The sequence below is a fragment of the Chiloscyllium punctatum genome, chromosome 32 (genome assembly GCF_047496795.1).
Source record: "Chiloscyllium punctatum isolate Juve2018m chromosome 32, sChiPun1.3, whole genome shotgun sequence".
Taxonomy (NCBI): Eukaryota; Metazoa; Chordata; class Chondrichthyes; order Orectolobiformes; family Hemiscylliidae; genus Chiloscyllium; species Chiloscyllium punctatum.
In genome coordinates this window covers 63458825-63480207 of record NC_092770.1, presented here as the reverse complement: position 1 = coordinate 63480207, position 21383 = coordinate 63458825, and the positions used below count along the sequence as shown (strand labels likewise).

At 46.2% G+C, this 21383-nt stretch overlaps 1 protein-coding gene across 4 annotated transcripts in view; it reads right to left on the bottom strand.

Moving 5' to 3' along the window:
- The window catches only part of LOC140458230 (DENN domain-containing protein 5B-like), a 297730-nt gene that overhangs the window by 153785 nt on the left and 122562 nt on the right, over positions 1-21383 (bottom strand). For 2 of the 4 annotated variants that reach the window (XM_072552507.1, XM_072552509.1), the window contains exons 2-3: positions 16868-16939; positions 14729-14838 (exon numbers count right to left, since the gene is read on the bottom strand). In XM_072552507.1, coding sequence (XP_072408608.1) covers positions 14729-14838; positions 16868-16939 — 182 coding nt within the window. The remainder of the gene's footprint in view (positions 1-14728; positions 14839-16867; positions 16940-21383) is intronic. The other 2 variants (XM_072552508.1, XM_072552510.1) reach the window with 1 other exon arrangement.

The window sequence follows — 21383 nt, the reverse complement described above, 5'->3', positions numbered from 1 at the left end:
CAGCTCCATTAGAAATGATAACAGTGAAACCTGCTGCTTGAGAGTCAAGGATTATCCACAACCATGGTGGAGGTGTCGCACTCAACAAGGTTTATTTAGAACATGGTGTTTTCCATTAAAATATTCATTTGGAACTGTAAAGTACAGCACGACAATTAACCTTCTGTTTCCACAATATAAACATGGCAATTATTTTTCTTGATTTAAATTTTTCAGAGGTTTTTTTTGTTCCCCCAGGTGAATGCGATCTAACGGGGACAGTTTGGGAGCTGGAAATGTGAAGTGAACAAGCCTGATGTGGCTCCAGAGTTGCAGATTGCAGGCCCCGAACCTGGCCATTTGATGGCATGGCCTCCAGTTCCGGAGTAAAGGATAGGGGTGAGGGTCAAGAGCACCAAGTTGGAGGCACACAGAGCTTTCAGAGGCCTAAAGGACTGAAGAAGGTGATTGTGACAGCAAGGGACAACTTGATTGGAGCACAAGGATGAACATTTTGTTTTTCTTTCTTTCTTTTCTCTGAAGCCAGGAGAATGGGGGTGAAGGAGGAGCCCTCTGGTTGCAGCAATGCCAGGGTGAGCCAGACACAGCTCCACCCTCAAGTCTGGGGTCTCCCAGCGAGCAAGGAGCAGGAACTGGGATGACTCATCCCATCCAGAATCACAGGCTAGACCGAGGCTGCAGGTCCGCTACTAGGCCAGGGAACTTGAAGGGGGAGAAAGACAGCCTTGGCTTGGCGTGGTGGTCTCCCTGTGTGGTGCTCTCCCTATGTGGTGCTTTCCCTGTGCGGTGCTCTCCCTGTGTGGTATTGCTCTCCCTGTGCGGTGCTCTCCCTGTGCGGTGCTCTCCCTGTGTGGTATTGCTCTCCCTGTGCGGTGCTCTCCCTGTGCGGTGCTCTCCCTGTGCGGTGCTCTCCCTGTGCGGTGCTCTCCCTGTGTGATCTTTCCCTGTGTGGTGCTCTCCCTGTGTGATCTTTCCCTGTGTGGTTCTCTCCCTGTGCGGTGCTCTCCCTGTGCGGTGCTCTCCCTGTGTGGTATTGCTCTCCCTATGCGGTGCTCTCCCTGTGTGATCTTTCCCTGTGTGGTGCTCTCCCTGTGCGGTGCTCTCCCTGTGCGGTGCTCTCCCTGTGCGGTGCTCTCCCTATGCGGTGCTCTCCCTATGCGGTGCTCTCCCTGTGTGATCTTTCCCTGTGTGGTGCTCTCCCTGTGCGGTGCTCTCCCTGTGCGGTGCTCTCCCTGTGCAGTGCTCTCCCTGTGTGGTATTGCTCTCCCTGTGCGGTGCTCTCCCTGTGCGGTGCTCTCCCTGTGTGATCTTTCCCTGTGTGGTGCTCTCCCTGTGCGGTGCTCTCCCTGTGTGATCTTTCCCTGTGTGGTTCTCTCCCTGTGCGGTGCTCTCCCTATGCGGTGCTCTCCCTGTGTGATCTTTCGCTGTGTGGTGCTCTCCCTGTGCGGTGCTCTCCCTGTGTGATCTTTCCCTGTGTGGTGCTCTCCCTGTGCGGTGCTCTCCCTGTGCGGTGCTCTCCCTGTGCGGTGGAGAGCCCCAGATAGGGAGCAGAAAGATTCAAGACCAAGGTGCTTGCTGAGTTCAAATAAAGACCAGCTCTAGAGCAATGAGCATCCTGAAACCTATGTGCAGAGGTTTGTGTTAAACCCCAAGGTACCGCACTGCACCTTTACAATGGGGGCGCAGACTTAAAGCTGGTAAGAGTTTCAACTTGTTACCCAATAAACATGAAAACTGGGCCATTTATTTGGAAATAGACATCAGTTTGGAAATAGGATAAAGTGAGGAGTGCAGATGCTGGAGATCAGAGTCGCGAGTGTGAAGCTGGAAAAGCGCAGCAGGTCAGGCAGCATTTGAGGAGCTGGAGAATTGACGTTTCGGGCATAAGCCCTTCATCAAGAATGAGACTTGTGACCCGGGGCTGAGAGATTAATGGGGTTGGGGGAGGGGTTAGGTTTTGGGGGGAGGTAGCTGGGAAAGCGATAGGTGGATCAAGGTGAGAGAGAAGGTTTTAGGTCAGAGGGGGGAGTGATATACAGGTCCAGTGGGTGGTGTCGAGTTGGAGGCTTGGGACTGGGATAATGTGGGGGGTAGGGGAAATGAGGAAGCTGTTGAAATCTACATTTATCCCATGTGTGGCAGGGTCCTAAGGCGGAGTATGAGGCGTTCTTCCTCAAGGTGTTGGGTAGTAACCTGCATGTCCTTGATGGAGTGGGAGGGGGAGTAGAAGTGTTCAGCCACAGGGCGGTGGGGTTGGTAGGTGCGGGTGTCCCAGAGATGTTCTCTGAAACGATCTGCAAGAAAGCGTCCTGTCTCCCCGATGTAGAGGGGACCACATCAGGTGCAACAGATACAGTAGATGGCATCGGTAGAGGTACAGGTAAATTTCTGACAGATGTAGAAGGATCCCATGGGGCCTTGGATGGAGGTGAGGGGAGTGGTGTGGGCACAGATTTTGCATTTCCTGTGGTGGCAAAGAAAGGTTCCTGGAGTGGGGTGTGGGCTGGTGGGAGGTGTGGACCTGATGAGGGAGTCACACAGGGAATGGTGTCTCCAGAACGCTGATAGGGGTAGGGAGGGAAATATATCTTTGGTGGTGGGTTCCGTTTGGAGGTGGCGGAAGTGATGGAGGATGATGCATATGCAGAGGTTGGTTGGGTGGAAGGTTTGGACCAAAGGATTCTGTCCTTGTTGCGTTGGGAGGGGTGGGGTTCATGGGTGGTGGTGTGTGAAGTGGAGGAGGTAGGCGAAAGTGAGGACTGCAGATGCTGGAGATCAGAGTCTAGATTAGAGTGGTGCTGGAAAAGCACAGCAGGTCAGGCAGCATCTGAGGAGCAGGAAAATTGATGTTTCAGGCAAAAGCCCTTCATCGGAAATGAGAAGTCGATTTTCCTGCTCCATTCTAATCTTGACCGTGAAGTGGAGGAGCTGCGTTGGAGGCATCGTCAACCACGTGGGAAGGGAAGCTGCGATCTTGGAAGAAGGAAGCCATCTGGGACTTTGAGGTGGAATTGGTCATCCTGGGAACAGATGTGGCTGAGGTGGAGGAATTGGGAATAAGGGATGGCATTTTTACAGGAGGTAGGGTGGGAGGAGGTGTAGTCTAGGTAGCTGTGGGAGTTGGTGGACTTGTAGTAGATATCTGTGATTAGTCGGTTTCTGGAGATGGTGATGGAGAGGTCCAGGAAGGGAAGGGTGATGTCCGAGGTGGTCCACGTGAATTTGAGGTCAGGGTGGAAGGTGTTAGTAAAGTTGATGAACTGTTCAACCTCCTCGTGGGAGCACGGGGCAGAGCCGATACAGTCATCGACGTAGTGGAGTTTGGGTATGCCAGTTTTTACTGCAGTTCGCAAGTGGAATACTGATTCCATGGAACCACAGGGTGAACAGGGTGGTGTATTTTGTCTTCACTGTTAGGATTAAGTTTGCCAAAATTCCCATCAAGACAGACAATATTTGTTTATGGTCATGTTATGCAAAAGAACCATCAACTTGAAGCCACGCTCCCACAAACGGTAGATCACGGATGATAATGTTTGGGTGATAACTTCCAACGTGGTTAAAAGAGTCCTCATGAGGATAGAGCAATGTTAGCGGGTGGAAGGTCATTGAATCTACTCACCCCTCAGTCTGCATAACAGCTAAGAACAGTTGGCTTGTAAAACAAGGGGGATACGGTGGCATTGTTGCAATGTCACTTGACAAGAAACCCAGATCCAGGCTAATCAGCTGAGACAATGGTTCAACAGCATTGCCCATTAGACACAGGAGTAAACTAGTTCATTCAGCCCACTGTGTCTGGTGTGTTGTACAATGAGATCGTGGCTGATCTGATGATCCTCAACTCCACATCCCTCCCCTTTCCCCATAGCTTTTGATTCACTCCCCCCCCAGTTAGACATCTGTATATCTCAGCCTTGAATATACTTAATGACCCGGCCTTGACAGAATCCACAGATTCACTACACTCAGAGAGAAGAAAATCTTCTCAATTTCTGTCTCAAATGTCTGTCCAAGAATCTCCCGCAAAAGGAAACTATCTCTCCACATCTACGCCAACAAGCTCCCGAAGAGTTTGAATCATGTCATCTCTCATTCTTTTAAAATCCACTGAGTATAACCCAAACCTTCTCAACCTGTACTTGTAAGAAAATCCCTCCATTCCCAGTATCGACCGAGTGAACCTTCTCTGGAAACTCCAATGTCAGCATTATCGTTCCTTCGATAAGGGGTCCAAAACTGTTCATGGTATTCCAGCTGTGGTCTGAGTAGTTTTACTGTTTTAACAAGAATTTCCTACTTATATGATCTATTCTATTATGGGACTCCCAAATCCTTCTGTGCTGCAGTTCCTGTAGTCTCCCTTCCATTTAAACGGAATTTGTTTCTTCTGTTCTTTCAGCCAAAATGCATAACCTCAGATTATATTGCATCCACCAAGTTTCTGCCCATTCCCTTAACCTGTCTCTGACTCACTGCAGACTCTTTGTATCATCCAATCCCCTCACATTCCCACCTGATTTTGTGTCACCTGCAAATTCCGCAGATGTACATTCACACCCGTCATCCAAATTATTAATATATATTGAAAATAATTGCAGCCCTAACACTAATCCTTCTGGCATTCCGCGAAATACGAGTTGTCATCCTTAAAATGCTCCCCTTCTACCTCTGTATTCTATGCTCTGTCACTTTCGCCACCTACAGTCAGACCCCACCACCAGTGATATATTTCCCTCCCCACCTCTATCTGTATTCTGCAGAGACCATTCCCTCTGCAACTCCATCATTAGGTCCATGTCCCCAACAACCCACCCTCCATCCCCGACACCTTCCATTGCCACCATAACAGGTGTAAAACATGTGCTCACACCTCCCCCCTCACCTCCATCCAAGGCCCCAAAGAATCCTTCCACATCAGGCAGAGATTTGCCTCTATATCCAAACACCTCATCAACTGCGTCCGTTGCTCTCGATGTGGTCTCCTCTACATTGGGGAGACAAGACGCCAACTTGCGGATTATTTCAAGGAACATCTCTGGGACACACGCACCAAAAAGCCCCACCGTCCTGTGGCCAACCACTTCAACTCCCCCCTCCCACTCAGCCAAGGACATGCAAGTCCTGGGCCTCTTCCACTGCCAAATCCAAGCCACCTGATGCCTAGAGGATGAACTCCTCATCTTCCGCCTTGGGACCTCCAACCACACAGCATCAACATCGATTTCACCAGTTTCCTCATCTCCCCCCCACCACCTTATCCCAAATCCAACCCTCCAACCCAGCATCGCCCTCTTGAACTGTCTTACCTGACCATCTTCCTTCCCACCGATCCACTCCACTCTCTCCTCCGACCTATCACAATCACCTCCAACCTGCATCTACCTATCTTCGTTCCCACTATCTTCCCCCCCCCAGCCCCTTCCCATCCACCCTCCTATTTATGTCTCAGCCCCCTTCCCCTGTCTCACATTCCTGATGAACGGCTTATGCGCGAAACGTCGATATTCCTGTTCCTGGGATGCTGCCCGACCTGCTGTACTTTTCCAGTGCCACACGTTTTAACCTTGATGTCCACCATCTGCAGTCCTCACTTTCTCTTTCTATTAGTTAGTCAAACTTCTATCAATTATAATATATTAGTTATAAGACCATAGGCTCTGATCTTATTAAACTGCAGCTGTCAGAACTTATCAAGCACCTTTTGAAATCCATATATATTTAGTTAATTGTTTCATTTCACAGAATCCCTACAGTGTGGAAGCAGGCCATTCAGCCCATCAAGTCCACACCAACCCCTTCAAAGGGCATTTTACCCAGCCCCACTATTCCTGTAACCCCACATTTCCTCATGGCTAATTCCATCTGGCCTGCACATCCCTGGAAACTACGGGATAATGTAGCATGGCCAATCCAGCAAACGTGTACATCTTTGGACCGTGGGAGAAAACCAGAGCATCTGAAGGAAATCCATGCAGACAATGTGCAGACTCCATACAGTCACCCCAATGGAATTGAACCCATGTCCAGAGCACTGTGAGGCAGCAGTGCTAACCACTGAGCTACCATGATTGATCCTGCTTGTTATTTCCTCACAGAATTCTAATGAATTTGACACAAATGATTTCCCATTCATGAAGCCAAACTGACTCTGTTGATTATATATGTCTAAATGCTCAGCTATTAAATTCTTTATCATAGACTCTAACATCTTTCCAGTGACAAATGTTAAACTAACTGGCCTTTTGTGACAGTTTTTTTGTTTCGTTCCCTTTTTTTGGGTGGCACGGTGGCACAGTGGTTAGCACTGCTGCCTCACAGCGCCAGTAGATCCGGGTTCAATTCCCGCCTCAGGCGACTGACTGTGTGGAGTTTGCACGTTCTCCCCATGTCTGCGTGGGTTTCCTCCCACAGTCCAAAGATGTGCAGGTCAGGTGAATTGGCCATGCTAAATTGCCCGTAGTGTTAGGTAAGGGGTAAATGTAGGGGAATGGGTTGGTGTGGACTTGTTGGGCTGAAGGGCCTGTTTCCACACTGTAATGTAATCTAATCTTTTTGAATAAGGGCATTCTGATGGTGATCAGGAAACCATCTGATTCACTAACGTCCTTTAGGGAAGGAAATCTGCCTACATGTGGTTCACTCTTACCTACCATCTGAGATGACTTAGAAAGCCGTGGGATGGGTAACAAATTCCAGTAACTTCAACATCCCTTGGAAGAATAAAGCAGAAAAGTTAAGTACCTTTGGTCCAAAACTTTTGGCTAAGAACTGCTTCAACGGTCACTGGATTATCAAATAGACTAATTACAGCACCCCCTTCCAAACTCGAAAGAAGACTGTTCTCTGGCCAATGTCACTGTCTCAGGTTTGCTGCAGTGCGCCAGCGATGCACAGCGTGAGCTGGAAGAACAACACCCCGCTCTCCCCTTGGGGACTCTGCAGCCTTCCCGACTCAGTATCAAGCTCAATAACTTTAGGGCATGGACTCCCCTATGGCCTAGTCCACACCCCACACATCAGTCAAAAAGTGTGGTGCTGGAAAAACACAGCCGGTCAGGCAGCGTCCGGGAAGCAGGAGAGTCGACGTTTCAAGCATGACAGCTTATGCTTGAAACATCTCCTGCTCCTCGGATGTTGCCTGACCGGCTGTGCTTTTCCAGCACCACACTTTTCGACTCTGATCTTCAGCATCTGCAATCCCCATTACCCCACACACCAGGCCTTGTGATCACACAGTCTGCCATTACACATTGTTAGTCGCTAACAGTCTCCATTAACAGCTATTCACCCTCTTAGCCAGATCGTTACCCACTCCTTTGTCTGTCCAACTGTCTCTTTGGGCTCTATCCCCATTTATTGTTTACTCCTTACCCCCTCCCCCCACCCTATCTTCTGCATAAAAAATTATATTTTCCTAGCGGCCATCAGTTCTGAGGAAGGGTCACCAGACCTGAAATGTTAACTCTGATTTCTCTTCACTGATGCTGCCAGACCTGCTGAGATTTTCCAGCAACTTCCCTTTATGTTTCAAAAGGCAAATACATTCAGGAGCCCGTACTGAAGAGAAGATGAGTCCATCAACATCACCCACTTTAGCAAAGCCGTGGAAAAGGGATTTCACACGATGAGCACCACAACCTTCGATGGAATTGTTGCGCGCTTTTGCAAGCAGCATTTCTGGCTTATTTAAAAAACATAGTGAAGGGACATTCATCATGGTCAACACTCAATCTAAAATTAACTGATATTAGAAAGCAATCCTTATTCCCGACCTCCAGCACTTACAAAGACCACCTGATCCCAGACTCTTTCCAAAATCGTTTGGAATAAATTGAAATGATAATTTCAATGCTTTCTTGTCTCACGAACTAGGGGAAAGTAATTGACATTTAAAGATTTATCTCAGGAGCTCAGAATTAGCGCTGCAGCTAATTTTCTTTTGCGAAACGCTGTATTCCCACAGGACGTAAATAGACGTAAAGCAGCATTGTTCAATTAGAGTGTTTCACAATTATCACTAAACAACACACTCCCTTCGACACAGCAACAGGCCATTACTGGTGCACATAGAGCACATCACTTATCCAATCAGATTTGTAGCTGGGAAATTTCTATCCAGCACAGTGGATGGGTGAGGGCCACCCTTGGAGATGCAATAGGTTCTGGAAGATTTGTGAGTCTCATCAACAGCATGTGGTAGTTGGTTTATACAAAATGCCCTGGAGCAGCTCCCAAAGCAAATGGCCTCTTTAGCATTGCACCAGCGACATGTTCGGAGATCACCTTATTGAAATATGCAAGATTCGGAGGATTTTGATTTTATTTTATTGCTCATCCCGAATTGCCCTGGTGAGCTGGAGGACGTGTGTTCTTACAGGATGATGTGAGATGGAGGGGGGGTTCTAAAACAATAGCACATGGTTTCGACACAGCATCGAGGTGAGGAGACATTTTTCTCTCAGAAATTTGTTCCTCAGAAAACAGGGGAGCCCAGGTCCTTGAGTGCATTCAAGACTGAGTCAGATGTATTTTTAATGGGAAAGAGTATTGAACAGTCAGGAAAAGTGAGGTTATGGCCCCACTCAAAGCAGCCGTGATCTTACTGAATGGCAGAGTAAGTTCAAGGGGCAGAATGGTCTACTGCTATTCCTAATTTTTATCATTTTATATCCTTATTTCATGAGTTTTCTCTCTTTATTTTCTATAAATAATGCTCAAAGTTGGCAACTCATATTCCACACATCACACTTTACTTCTCTACACAAAATAACTTTAACATAATTTGGGAGGCGATGGCCTAGTGGTATTATCCCAGGACTGTTAATGCAGTAGACCCTGGGGGAACTTAGGTTCAAATCCCACTATGTCAGAGGGTGGAATGTGAATAATCTGTAATGAATACTCCACTGATGACCCTGAAACGATTGCTGACTACTGGAAAAACCCATTTGGTTCACTAATGTCCTTTAGGAAAGGAAATTGTCATCCTTGCTCCAGAGTGTTGACTCTTAACTGTAATAAATGCTGGCCTAACCAGTGACAACCTCGTCCCATTAACAAACTTTAATGTAAGGCGAAGTGCTTGAGGCAACATCTCTGGGAACCGGCACCAATCAACCCCACAGCCCCATGGCCAAACATTTCAACTCAACTCCCCCCTCCCACTCTGCCAAGGGCATGCAGGTCCTGGGCCTCCTCCACCGCCGCTCCCTCACCACCCGACACCTGGAAGAAGAATGCCTCATCTTCCACCTCGGCACACCTCAACCTCAGGGCATCAATGTTGACTTCACCAGTTTCCTCATTTCCTCACCCCAGTTCCAACCTGCCAGCTCAGCACCATCTTCATGACCTGCCCTACTTACCAATCTTCCTTCCCACCTATCTGCTCCACCCTTCTCTCTGACCTATCACCATCATCCCCACCTCCATTCACCTATTGCATTCTCAGCCACCTTCTCCCCAGCCCTACCCCCCTCCCATTTAACTCTCCACCCCACAAACTCCCTGCCTCTATTCCTGATTAAGTGCTTTTACCTGAAACATTGATTTTTCTGCTCCTCGGATGCTGCCTGACCTGTTCTGCTTTTCCAGCGCCACTCTAATCTTGAATTTTTAAACAAGTCAAGCGGGACTAAATTGAATAGCTTCAAAAATACACCCATTGATAAAAACACAGGCAGCAGGTCAACTTTGAGTTGCCTGTTTAGGTACATGGAGTTTCATGTACAACTAGTGCAAAAAGTCTTGATCCTGAGCTGTACTCACCAGCAGGGGCCCTGAATAGTAACCTTCCAATGACACTGAGAGCTAGCTGTACCTCACTGGGGTGTTGCATCCAAGGTGGGTGAAGTGCTGGGAGTTATTCAGAAAAGGGAGCAATGTCGAAACTGCATTAGAGGACAACATTTGGTTGCTCAGGTTTCCGATACTGTGTTTGTCGTTTTTTTCAGAGAAAGTAGGGGAAGGAGGAGAAGTGTCCTGAGGGCACAGGGAAAAAGAAAATGGATTTCCACAGACAGAATCGAATTTTAATGAGCTCTGATAACTATGGGATTGCAATTTAGAGATCAACTTGTCAAGACCTGGATGCTGTACCAGAAGTGTTAAATGACCAGACACAAGTTCAAGGTCACTAAAAATGTCTCCAGGTGACTTACGCTAGCAATACCAGCCTCCGTCACTGCTGACTGTACCTTTGCAAAACTACCAACACTCTTTCATAACCCACCAAACCCAACACTCATCCACCATCAAACCCCATCACCCACCAACTAGCCACATTGTACACCCCTTTATATCTGACCCTTTAACTCCCCAGTCACTCACTGACACCTTCCCTCATCCCCAATTGCTCACTGGTTTACATTCATTTACAACATGGTCATGTTTTCATTGATAACTCAGTTTGAAACGTTTAATTTGGAGGGGGCTTCCCCTTTTCTACACTGTGGCCGCGTAAAATTCTGTGACGTTTAGCGACCGAGGGAATGGAAAGCATGGCACTGTTGGTGAACAGAGAACCAGGGGCAAAGTAACTGTTCTCCTTACTAGGGTTGGTCCTGTGAGGACAGCCCTGGCCAGAAAGGAACTGTTTAGGAAAGCTGCTTATTTCCTTTTTCTCCAGCTGCTCATTGTGCCATTGGTGTGGAGGGCTGTCCCATCAGGCAATTCATGTGTTATCATAATTTTCAGTGTGTGTGTGTGTTGCGTGTGCGTCTGTGTGTGACTGTGTGCATGTGTGTGGTGTTTGCGTGTGTGGTGCTTGTGTGTGTGTCAGTGTGTGGTATTTGTGTGTCTGGGTGTGATGAGTGAGTTTGTGGGGTGGTGTTTTGTGTGTGTGTTTCTGTGTGTTCATGTGTGTGTGTATATGGGAGGGTGTGGTTGTGTGTGTGTTGTGTTTGTATGTGTGTGCGGTGTGTGTGTGGTGTTTATGTGTCTGGGTGTGGTGAGTGAGTTTGTGTGTGTGTGGGGTGGTGTTTTGTGTGTATGTGTTTCTGTGTGTTCATGTGTGTATGGGTGGTGTTTTGTGTGTTCTTGTGTGCACACGTACATGTAGATGTGTGCGTGGTAATCTTTGTTGCTAAATTGTCTTTGACTTGGTTTGGTTTGTTGCAGTGCCCCAAATAGAGATGACACAGCAGTATGAAGACAATATGACAGCCACCAGGAATTTGGACCCGAACCTTCATCACCCTCTTCCTTTGGTCACACACCAGCCAGACATTAAGGGAATGGAAACCTGTTTGGTTCGGGGACATGGGAGTGTTGGATGTGTAACCCCAGCAATGCGTGTGCAATCAACTGCAGTCTTGGGCGGCTTTCAACCCAAGTAGGGTCAAGGGCCCAGTTCACCTGCTGATTTTACATAGAGAATTAAATCAAGTGACAGAGAACTTCACCGACTTGCTTTTCATGGGGAGTGGCATAGGCTAGTCCAGCGTTGAGAGTCATAGTGTCATACAGCACAGAAACAGATGCTTCAGTCTAACCTGCCCATGCTGACCAAATTTCCCAAACTAAACTAGTCCCGTTTGGCCCATATACTTCTAGACCTTTCTTACTCATGTTTCTATCCAAATGCCTTTAATATGTTGTACCTGTACCTGCATCTACCACTTCCACTCTGTTCATTCCACAAATGAACCACCCTCTTTATAAAAACGTTGTTCCGTAGATCCCTTTTAAATCTTTCTCCTCTCAACTTAGAATTATGCCCTCTAGTTTTGAATGCCTATATCCTAAAGAAAAGACCTTTGCCATTCACTTTTTCTATGTCCCTGTTGATTTACAAGTCTCTGTAAGCTCACCCCTCAATCTCCTATGTTCCTTTTAACCCAAACCCTTCGGTCCCACTAACATTCTGGTAAATCTTTCTGTACCCTCTCCAATTTAATAATATCTATCCTATAGCAGGGCAAACAGAACTGTACTCCAAAAGTGGTCTCATCAACATCTTTAACAACCTCAACACGACATCCCAACTCCTGGACACAATGGTCTGTGAAATGAAGTAAAGAATATCTTGCTTTGTTAACCCCCCTTCCTGATGAAGGGCTTCTGCCCAAAACATTGATTCTCCTACTCCTCGGATGCTGCCTGACCTGCTGTGCTTTTCCAGCTCCACTCTAATCTTCAGCATCTGCAGTACCCACTTTTGCCTTCTTAACCACCCTGCCTACCTGTGGTGCAACTTTCAATGAACTTCATACCTGAACCCTTCAGTCTCTCTAATTTCCTTAGGGAAAGACCACCACTGCTTCTCCCAATCCTGCACCATTCATGATTAGGTTAGATTCGCTATAGTGTGGAATCAGGCCATTTGGCCCAACAAGTCCATTCCGATCCTCTGAAGAGTAATCCACCCAGACCCATCCCCCACATTTACCCCTGACTAATGCACCTAACACTATGGGCAATTTAGCATGACCAATTCACCTGACCTACACATCTTTGGATTGCAAGGTTTGTGAAGGTTTGTAGCTCAGGTTGAGGTTTAGGGCGTAGGTTTGCTCGCTGAGCTGTAGGTTTGATATCCATCTTTGGATTGTGGGAGGAAACCGGAGTACCTGCAGGAAACCCTCATAGACATGGGGAGAATGTGTAAACTCCACACAGACAGTTGCCTGAGGCTGGAATCCCGGGTCCCTGGCGCTGTGAGGCAGCAGTGCGAACCACTGAGCCACCATACTCATGAGTGCACCAACGTTTGGGAGTAACTGGCTTGTGCACAAGCTGAGGAACCAGCAAGGAATCCTTTAGCTCCTGGCACAACATCCATTTGAGTACAGATTGGAAGAGCTATAGGAAGTATTAAACATGTAAGGAATCATAGCAAGATCCTGAAGCAAGCAACCCACAACTAACCACAGATGATCCCTTTAATTTGGGCTGGGGGGGGGGGATCCTTCCTTCATTTTGAGATGAATTCAGCTGTGTGTTTTAGAGAGGGCACTATCTGTGCTTCAGAAAAGTATCAGTGGCAAGAAACAAGCACTTTTGTTGGAAACATCCAACATTCTAACCAAGACTGTATCCAGCAATGACACACAGGCATAGGGTCAATTATATGGAGGTGTCTTATACAAGATAATGACTGTGAAGGGGTTAATATTCATGGTACTTTGGCTTCACCCACTCTACCAATGTCACACAGTCTGTGGTTGGGCACAAGAAGCGCTACTTCAGCTTTCAGAGGAAGCAGATGTACTCACTCATGAAGGTCTGAGGCCTGACAAAATGTGCTTATTGCACTTATGCAACGTAGTCCCCAAAGGGCGTATTAAGTACACATAAATCCGACACAGTCCTGATCTCCACAGCACACACAAAACTGGTGCTACCCAGCCCAATGTGATCATATTGCTTGCTGTATTGTTGCAGAGTCAAAACCCTGCATTTCCCCATTGAAATACACTGGGACAGTATCATCACCGTGTCAGCTGTACAAGATCTTCCGAAGCAAATTGAGGGGGTGGACAATGAGTACCAATGAGACCCCCATGCCCAAAACAAATTTAAAGCGTTTTTTTTTTTAAAACGGTCCTCAACAATTGCCAAAATGCCAAAGTAACTCCCATGAATTAGCTAACACTGGAACAACTAATGAATCCCGATATCGGGGTGAAATAACTATCCAAGGGCTTTTTCTATTCCAGATTTACCTCAGGGTTAACAGATTGCACTGCTGCCTCACAGCACCAGGGACCCAGGTTCGATTCCAGCCTCGGGCAGCTGTCTGTATGGAGTTTGCACATTCTCCCTGTGTCTGCATGGATTCCTCTGGGTGCTCCGGATTCCTCCCATAGTCCAAAGATGTGCAAGTTAGGTGAATTGGCCATGTTAAATTGCCCATAGTGTTAGGTGCATTAGTCAGAGGGAAATGGGTCTGGGTGGGTTACTCTTCAGAGGGTCACTATGGACTTGTTGGGCTGAAGGGCCAGGTTCTACACTGTAGGTAATCTAATCATTAGTTACCTTTGCCCTGCTGGGAGAAGCTAGAGCTCACAATTGACAGTCAAACTTGACTTGAACAGTAACTAATTCTGAGTTAGACCTGCATCTCCCATAATAACCTCACCAAGATGTGGTTCTGGAATGGTAAGTAAAGGGAGCCTCTGAGGCAGGCATCCAGAAATCAACCCTCTCCTGTCCTGTAAATTACCTCAAGCAGACCACCCTCTGTGGCATTACCCTCCATCTGCAGCCATCTTTCCCAGCTACCTTCCCCCCAGCCACACCCCCATCCTCCTGCATGCCTTCCCGACATTCCTGATGAAGGGCTTATGCCCGAAATGTCGATTCTTCTGCTCCTTGGATGCTGTCTGACCTGCGGTGCTTTTCCAGTGCCACACTTCTCAACTCCGCTTTTGTCTAATGCCTTTCACAACCTCAGGACGACCCAAGGCAATTTGTAGCCAAAGCCATAGTTGGTGAAGTGTTGTCACTGTTGGAAAAACAGTTGCCAATTTATATGCAGCATATTCTTGCAACTAACAGTATGATAGATGGCCAGGTGGTCTATTTTAAGTTGAGGAGTAAATCTTAACTAGGGTAAAAATGAGATGAAAAGGTCATAGCCCTTGCTGCACGTCTGCAATGGATAGAAGTGAGCATACCAATTATTTACTTTGGAGCTTTAGAAAAACCAAGAGGTTCAGATATGGGTCTGGATCCATTGGCTGTATGGCTAATAATAAAAAGGTCTTTACAATTCACTACTCACCATATTAACTGCATCTTGATCGAAAGGGTTGTATTCAACATTCTGGGGATAGTGAGCTAAAACTTTGGACTTGAACGTTCTCCTCAATGGGCTTTGATCAAAGTTTTCTCCTAAGAGATGAAAAGAGAGAATTAAATCATGTAGTAATGACCATGGAACTTCAACAGATGGCTCTCCAACTCATTGTCGAAAGATAGTGAACATTGAAAAGATAGTTCAGCAACTTACCTCAGTGAGAGAACAGCTTCCAAAAACTTGCATTACCAACATCTGGCTTTTATAAAGATAAAGAAAATCCATGCAGCAGCACTCGGAAAGGTCTCAGGATTTGCAGACACCACATCACCTCCTGCTAAGTAGTGCAGGATAGTGTCTAATTTCACCACACTCACCAGAACCGACCCTTAATAAGGTGTGGCTACTTCTTCCTCCCCAAGCAGTACCAGCCAAAGTCAAGGAATGGGAAACTATAATATATGAACTCGGTTCCCAACACTTACGATACAGTTCTTGTCTCCATGTTACAGAACGGTACTGGGGATGTTGCATAATAAAAATGCAAGGCTGATACCAGAACTGAGATATCATCAAAAGAGATTAGGATCCTCTACTGAAGAGACGTGATTGAGGTCTTTTACGATTTGGAAGGGTTAACACAGACAAGGTGCTTTCATTACTGGGGAGATCTAGACTGTGGGCCAGAGGTACAAGATAATCATGAATAAATCCAAAGGGGAATTTAGTGCAAACACTCGAGCGCAGAGGCTGGTGTTAATGCAGAGTTTGCTAACTGAAGGACTATTGGAGATGGACAGTGTGAGTGCGTCTACGGGAACCTAGAGAAACACAGATGGGAGAAAGGAGTAGAAGGACATTTTAATAGAGTGAGATGAGGAGATTCATTTGGGGCATGAACACCACCATTGAACAGTGGGGCTGAATGGCCTATTTCTGTGCTGCCAAATTCTATATTGGAGGACCCTTACAGACGCCCATCATTGCAAGAATATTCCAGCATATCAGGCGTCAAACTGAATCGTTCAGTCCAACTTCTCACAGACCGCTCTCAGGCTTAGTTACTGCAAGTGGTTCTGGGGTCCTGAGGGGGAGGGGGAGGGAGCAAACAGATAATGGGATTGGGTTCCTGTTTGATTGGGTTCCTGTTTGATCCACTGAAAAAATGTGTCCTGGTGGAAGCTGGGTGACAATCGCAAGCTGCAGGTGAGGCCAGTCATAGCCAAATTTCTCAGCCAAGCTCATGCCCTGCCTCACGTCGAAACCAGCGGCAACTTGGATGAAAAAAATCAGAAATATGTATAATAAGCTCAAAAAAATCATACATCAGTGTCCCAGGCAGAGAAGGGGAGAAAAAAAAACAATAAACATCCCCAAACTGGTCAAAAACAGGCACAGATTATTTCAACATCACTGCAAATTCAGGAAAGGCATTAATCACAATATGAACGCTTATAAATAGAAATACTTAGCCAACAGTTGAAAGGAGCTTCAATTTTATTGTGTTTCTTACCCATTTTAAAATCTTTTCAGGATATTATGAGTTAGAATTAATGATTGGCAGCAACAGCCTAATTTGTTTAAATTAATAATAAAACAAGGCAAGTCAGCAGGGTTAGAAGTCATGCAATGAGACATGGCAGCCCTCTCCCGAGCCCAGAGGGTCAGAGGTCTCTGTTTAGCTGCCAGTTATCCTGAAGGGAGTGCAATAGAAACATAAGCTCTGGGTCACCACCACCACCACCACAGAAAAGGAGAATGAGTGTCTCTGAAGAGAGGCCCATCACCAACACCAATAAACTAATACAAGACGTCAACCCCCACATTTTACTCAAGCCAGCAAAGGTCTCCGTGGATTGTTGAGGATTATTTGAAGGGAAGCTGGAATGGATAAGTGAAGGATCATTAGTTTGGAAGACAGTGCTAGCCTAGTTTAGCGAGAGGAAAACATTCTACAGTCAACTGCAGCAGCTGCATCCCAATAAGACCCAGAATCCTGCTCAGGCTGGAATGGTGGGTCAGCTGGGATGACAGCAGAATTTCCAGAGTTCGGGAAAGCAGAGGGTGATGCACTCGCAGAGCAAACAGAAAGGTGAGAGATCTTGCGTGTTTTCCACTGTTTACCTGAAGCTTTGTTTGGACATGGAGTGTCTTGTCTCCTGCTATATCGCTTTGCTTCTAGCCACTGGCATAGTGCTATACAACACAAATAAAAGAGACAAAACGGTGGGTGAAAATAAATGCAAAAGTAAAAAAAAAAATTGCTTCGAAAGGTGGTTAGGAACATTAAACTGTTAAGAAAGACACAACAAGTGTACACAGACCGTTTTAAACACACAATAAAATGCACAGCACACAGACAGCAGCTCAGCTCATTATGGCATCAGAATTCTCTCCCATCCCAACGTCTGGTTTAAGGATTAGTAAGTTCCTTCCACTATCATTCTTTTAAGCAGTGCTTTTTTGTTATTGCTTTACCAATTAAAAAAATCTACATTCATCGATACTAAATCAGTTCTGTCCAGTTTTTACATACCAACACGGGAATTTAACATTACCTGCTGTTGCAGACACCAAAGTCATTTCTTACTCATGCAGGACACTATTTACATACATTGAGGCAATGAGAGGGTCTGATCATTGAGCAGACGCTCATTTTACTTCAGCAGTGGTTTTTCTCCACTGCGCCTTGGCGGCAGCTTGCCCCAAGCTTTAGCGCGTCCCTCAGCACGTAGTCCTGAACCTTCGAATGTGCCAGTTTGCAGCATTCGGTCGAGCTTAACTCCTTGCCCTGGAAGACCAACATGTTTCGGGCAGACCAAAGAACACCTTTCACCGAGTTGACGGTCCTCCAGGCACAGTTGATGTTTGTCTCGGTGTGCATCCCAGGAAACAGCCCGTACAGCACAGTGTCCTGTGTCACGGAGCTGCTTGGGATGAACCTTGACAAAAATCACTACATGTTTCTCCAGACCTTCTTAACAAAGACGCGTTGCAGCGGATGAGTTACAGTCTTCTCCCTACCCCCACCACTTCAAACGTTCCTTTGAGTAGTGCCAATAGTCACAAGGTGAGTCAGCAGGGTTAAAAGACATGCAATGAGACATGGCAGCCCTCTCCCAAGCACAGAGGGTCAGAGGTCTCTATTTAGCTGTCCTTGCCAGTTATCCTGAAGGGAGTGCAGTAGAAACACAAGTTCTGGGTCACCACCACCACCACCACCTCCACAGAAAAGGAAAACAACGAGTATCTCAGAAGAGAGGCCCATCACCAACATCAGGTACAAATCTAACTCTACGTGTAAAGATCCCTAATCAATTCTCAATCCTGGTGCCAGCTTCAGCTGGTGGTGAGGGTGAGGGTGGGGTGCAATATGGGCTCATTTTTAAACTGTAACCATCTTCATAGCTCCTGATCGATTAACCTGGATGCACAATTGTGTTGCCAACTGTGATCCATCAAGGGGAAGTCCAGAACTAGACAGGATAGGTTTAGGGTGAGAGGTAAAATTTAAAAGGGACCTAAGGGGCACCTTATTCATATAGAGGATGGTGTGAGAATGGAATGAGCTGCCGGAGGAAGTGATGGAGGCTGGTACAATTACAACATGTATAAGTCATCTGGATGAGTATGTGAATAGGGAAGGTTTAGAGAGATATGGGTGAAGTAGTGGCAAATAGGACTAGATTAGGTTAGGATATCTGGTCGCATGGACAAGTTAGACCAAATGATCTGTTTCTGTGTTGTATATCTCTATGACTCCATACGCAGGTTAGGTGAATTGGCCATGGGAAACGCTGGGTTACGGGGGCAGGGTAGGTGAGATGCTGTTCAAAGGATCAATGTGGACTCGATGGGCTGAATGGCCTGCTTCCACACTGCACGGGATTCCATGATTCTACATTCTAACAGGGTCTGATCAAGATTACTACTCCCCCACCCACTGATAAATGGATCCAATCACTCACATTTCAAAACAGGTGGGAGGCACAATTGAGTAAACAGAATTTAAAAATCAAACCGACAAGATGTCTGATTAAAAGGAGATGGGTTACTCAGAGATTGTGATCAATGTTAACATAAGGGAACTGCAGTCCATCGCCTCTTCGAGCTTTGCCAGTAATGAAGATCAGTCAGAAATAAGGAGTTTTGTTTTCTAACCACGTATCTTCAAATGACTGCAAACTCCAACTGAGAAATGATTCCTGGTTTCTCTTTTCCCCACACACTTCTTGTTTCTCATTTCACATTCTTAGCAAGCCAATAACACTCTTCCTTCCTCCCAATGTACCTGAAATCTTTAGTTGCTAGGAGACAGCTCTGCCAATCAACAACAGCAGCTGCCTTTTGACAAAACCCAATGAATGTCTCTGTTCAAACTATTGCAATGATCTCATCGTCAAGCTCATTCTATCCCAGTGCCGCGAAACTGGGAAACTATATACATCTCTCAACCTTCCCCCTTTTCACTGCAGACTGTTCAAACCCACAATTTAATCACTATTTCCAGATTTACTTCTCAGTCCATTTATTACTTGATCTTTCATCTTATTCAGAAAAATACAAAATCTATGTTGGTGCCTAAAACTTTGTGTAGCACCAGGAACAATTCAACTGGACACAACTGCAAGAACTTCTTATCAATGCTCAACATTGCCAGGCATATATTCCCGTGAGTTAAAAGGTACAGCAACGGGCTCCAACATTGTGTCGGTGTCCAGGCTGACACAGACTTAGAGAGTGTATGGACAGGTCCAGGCAATGAGCCATGCTATTTGACTACCCTTCTGTCTTCTATGGTTATGCCCACATCTAAGAGGGAACATGTGGTACACATTGTCAGACCTTCCATGACCGGTGGGCTCACTGGGGACGGAGGTGGATCATCTACCTCCCCAGCCTTTCCAAAATGATTCCTCCGCACCGTTTTGTGAGCTTCATTTGTGATTTGGAGTTTACTACTACAGTGCCCTTCAGTGCTGCCAATTCTAATATTTGTTTCATTTGGACAATCAGATGTTATTTAAATTGCAGAATCGTATCATAGTTACAGCTATTATCAATACAATGCCAATCAGCCTGTCAAATCTGTGCTGGCTTTCAGCAATACTCATTCAGTTTGTCCGTGCACACAGATATTAATCCAATTCCCTTGAGAACCATGACTAAATCCCCTTCCATCTTACTCTCAGACAGTGCAGGACAGATTCTAACCACGTGTTATGACTTTTTTTTTCACTCATTCACGGGTTAAGGGCATGGCTGGCCAGCATTTATTGGGGTCCCTAATTACCCATACAGCAGTTAAGAGTCAACCACATTGCTGAGAGTCCGGAGTCACATAGGATGGCAGACTTCCATTCCTGAAAGGGGATCAGTGAACGAGGTTAGTTTTCCAACACTCAACAATGGATTCACGGTCGTTGTCAGATTCTTAATTCCAGATTTTTTTTAATTGTGATCAATTCCCATCATCTGGTGTGGTGGGATTCAAATCCACATTCCCAGGACATTATCTGGGTCTCTGGATAAACAGTCCAGTGATAATACCACGAAGCCATCTCTTCCCCTCAAAGTGTTCATGTCACTTTTGCCACACTCGTGAAATCAATGCACTCTGGTTGTGAACACTTCTGCCAAAAGGAACAGTTTCTCTCTATGCAGGCCCCTCACAATGCTAAATAGCTTGGACCAATCTCCTCTCAACCATTCCCATTAGGCTTCCTTGAGCGTGTCTCACCATCAAATACCTAGGTCGAGGGAGGGAATGATGGGAAAGACTTATTGCTCTCACTTTCAGCTGAATATTTGGCTGCTTGCAGCCTTTGTAACAAGCCAGCTGTGACCAGTTCAGGGTGTCATGCTTCAGAAAGGAAATATTAGCCATGGAATGGAGTTCAATGAAACATTGACCAACATCAGACTAGGACTTAAAGGGTTAAATTGTGACATAACATGTTATGTGGACTTTTATTCCCTTTTAAAAAAAGGAAAAAGACTGACCTAATTGAAGTGTTTAAAATTAAAATGACTTGCGGACCATGGAGAGTTTGGGCTCAGTTCGAGACCCATCGGTAATGGCTGAATCGGCGAGGTGGACCCGATGCAGACAGATGGCAACGGCACAATAGAGTTTCAGCCAGTGTGGTGCCCAGTGACATCTGCATTGGCAAGGTCCAGTCAGGACTCATAGTGGTGAGGGCATCAGTGGAGTCAAGATGGCACCGAAGAGTGGCGACTTTTGTTCCAATGGCATTGGCGCAGTGAAAGGGACCCGTGCCTGGTCATCTGGTGAAGTACTGAACAAGAAGAACTGCAAAGCTGAACACGTTTTCTTTATTTCTTTATTTTTCTGCTTTCACACTCTAATGTTTTGGTTTATTTTTCTGTGTTTGAGGACGGTGCTGGAGAATGGCGACACTGTACGACACCTTTCACTGTGTTTTGTAACAAGATACACATGACAATGAATAAATGAAATCAAATCAGCTCCAGTTTTCCACATCCCCATTGTGTGCATAGGTACTTCCCAATCACTCTTGAACTGCTTCAATCTAATGCTGAAGTTATTGTGGAAGCACGGTCAAGGTTAGAATCACGTGTAATTGTATGTGTTAATATTGTACAATTAATCCTCATC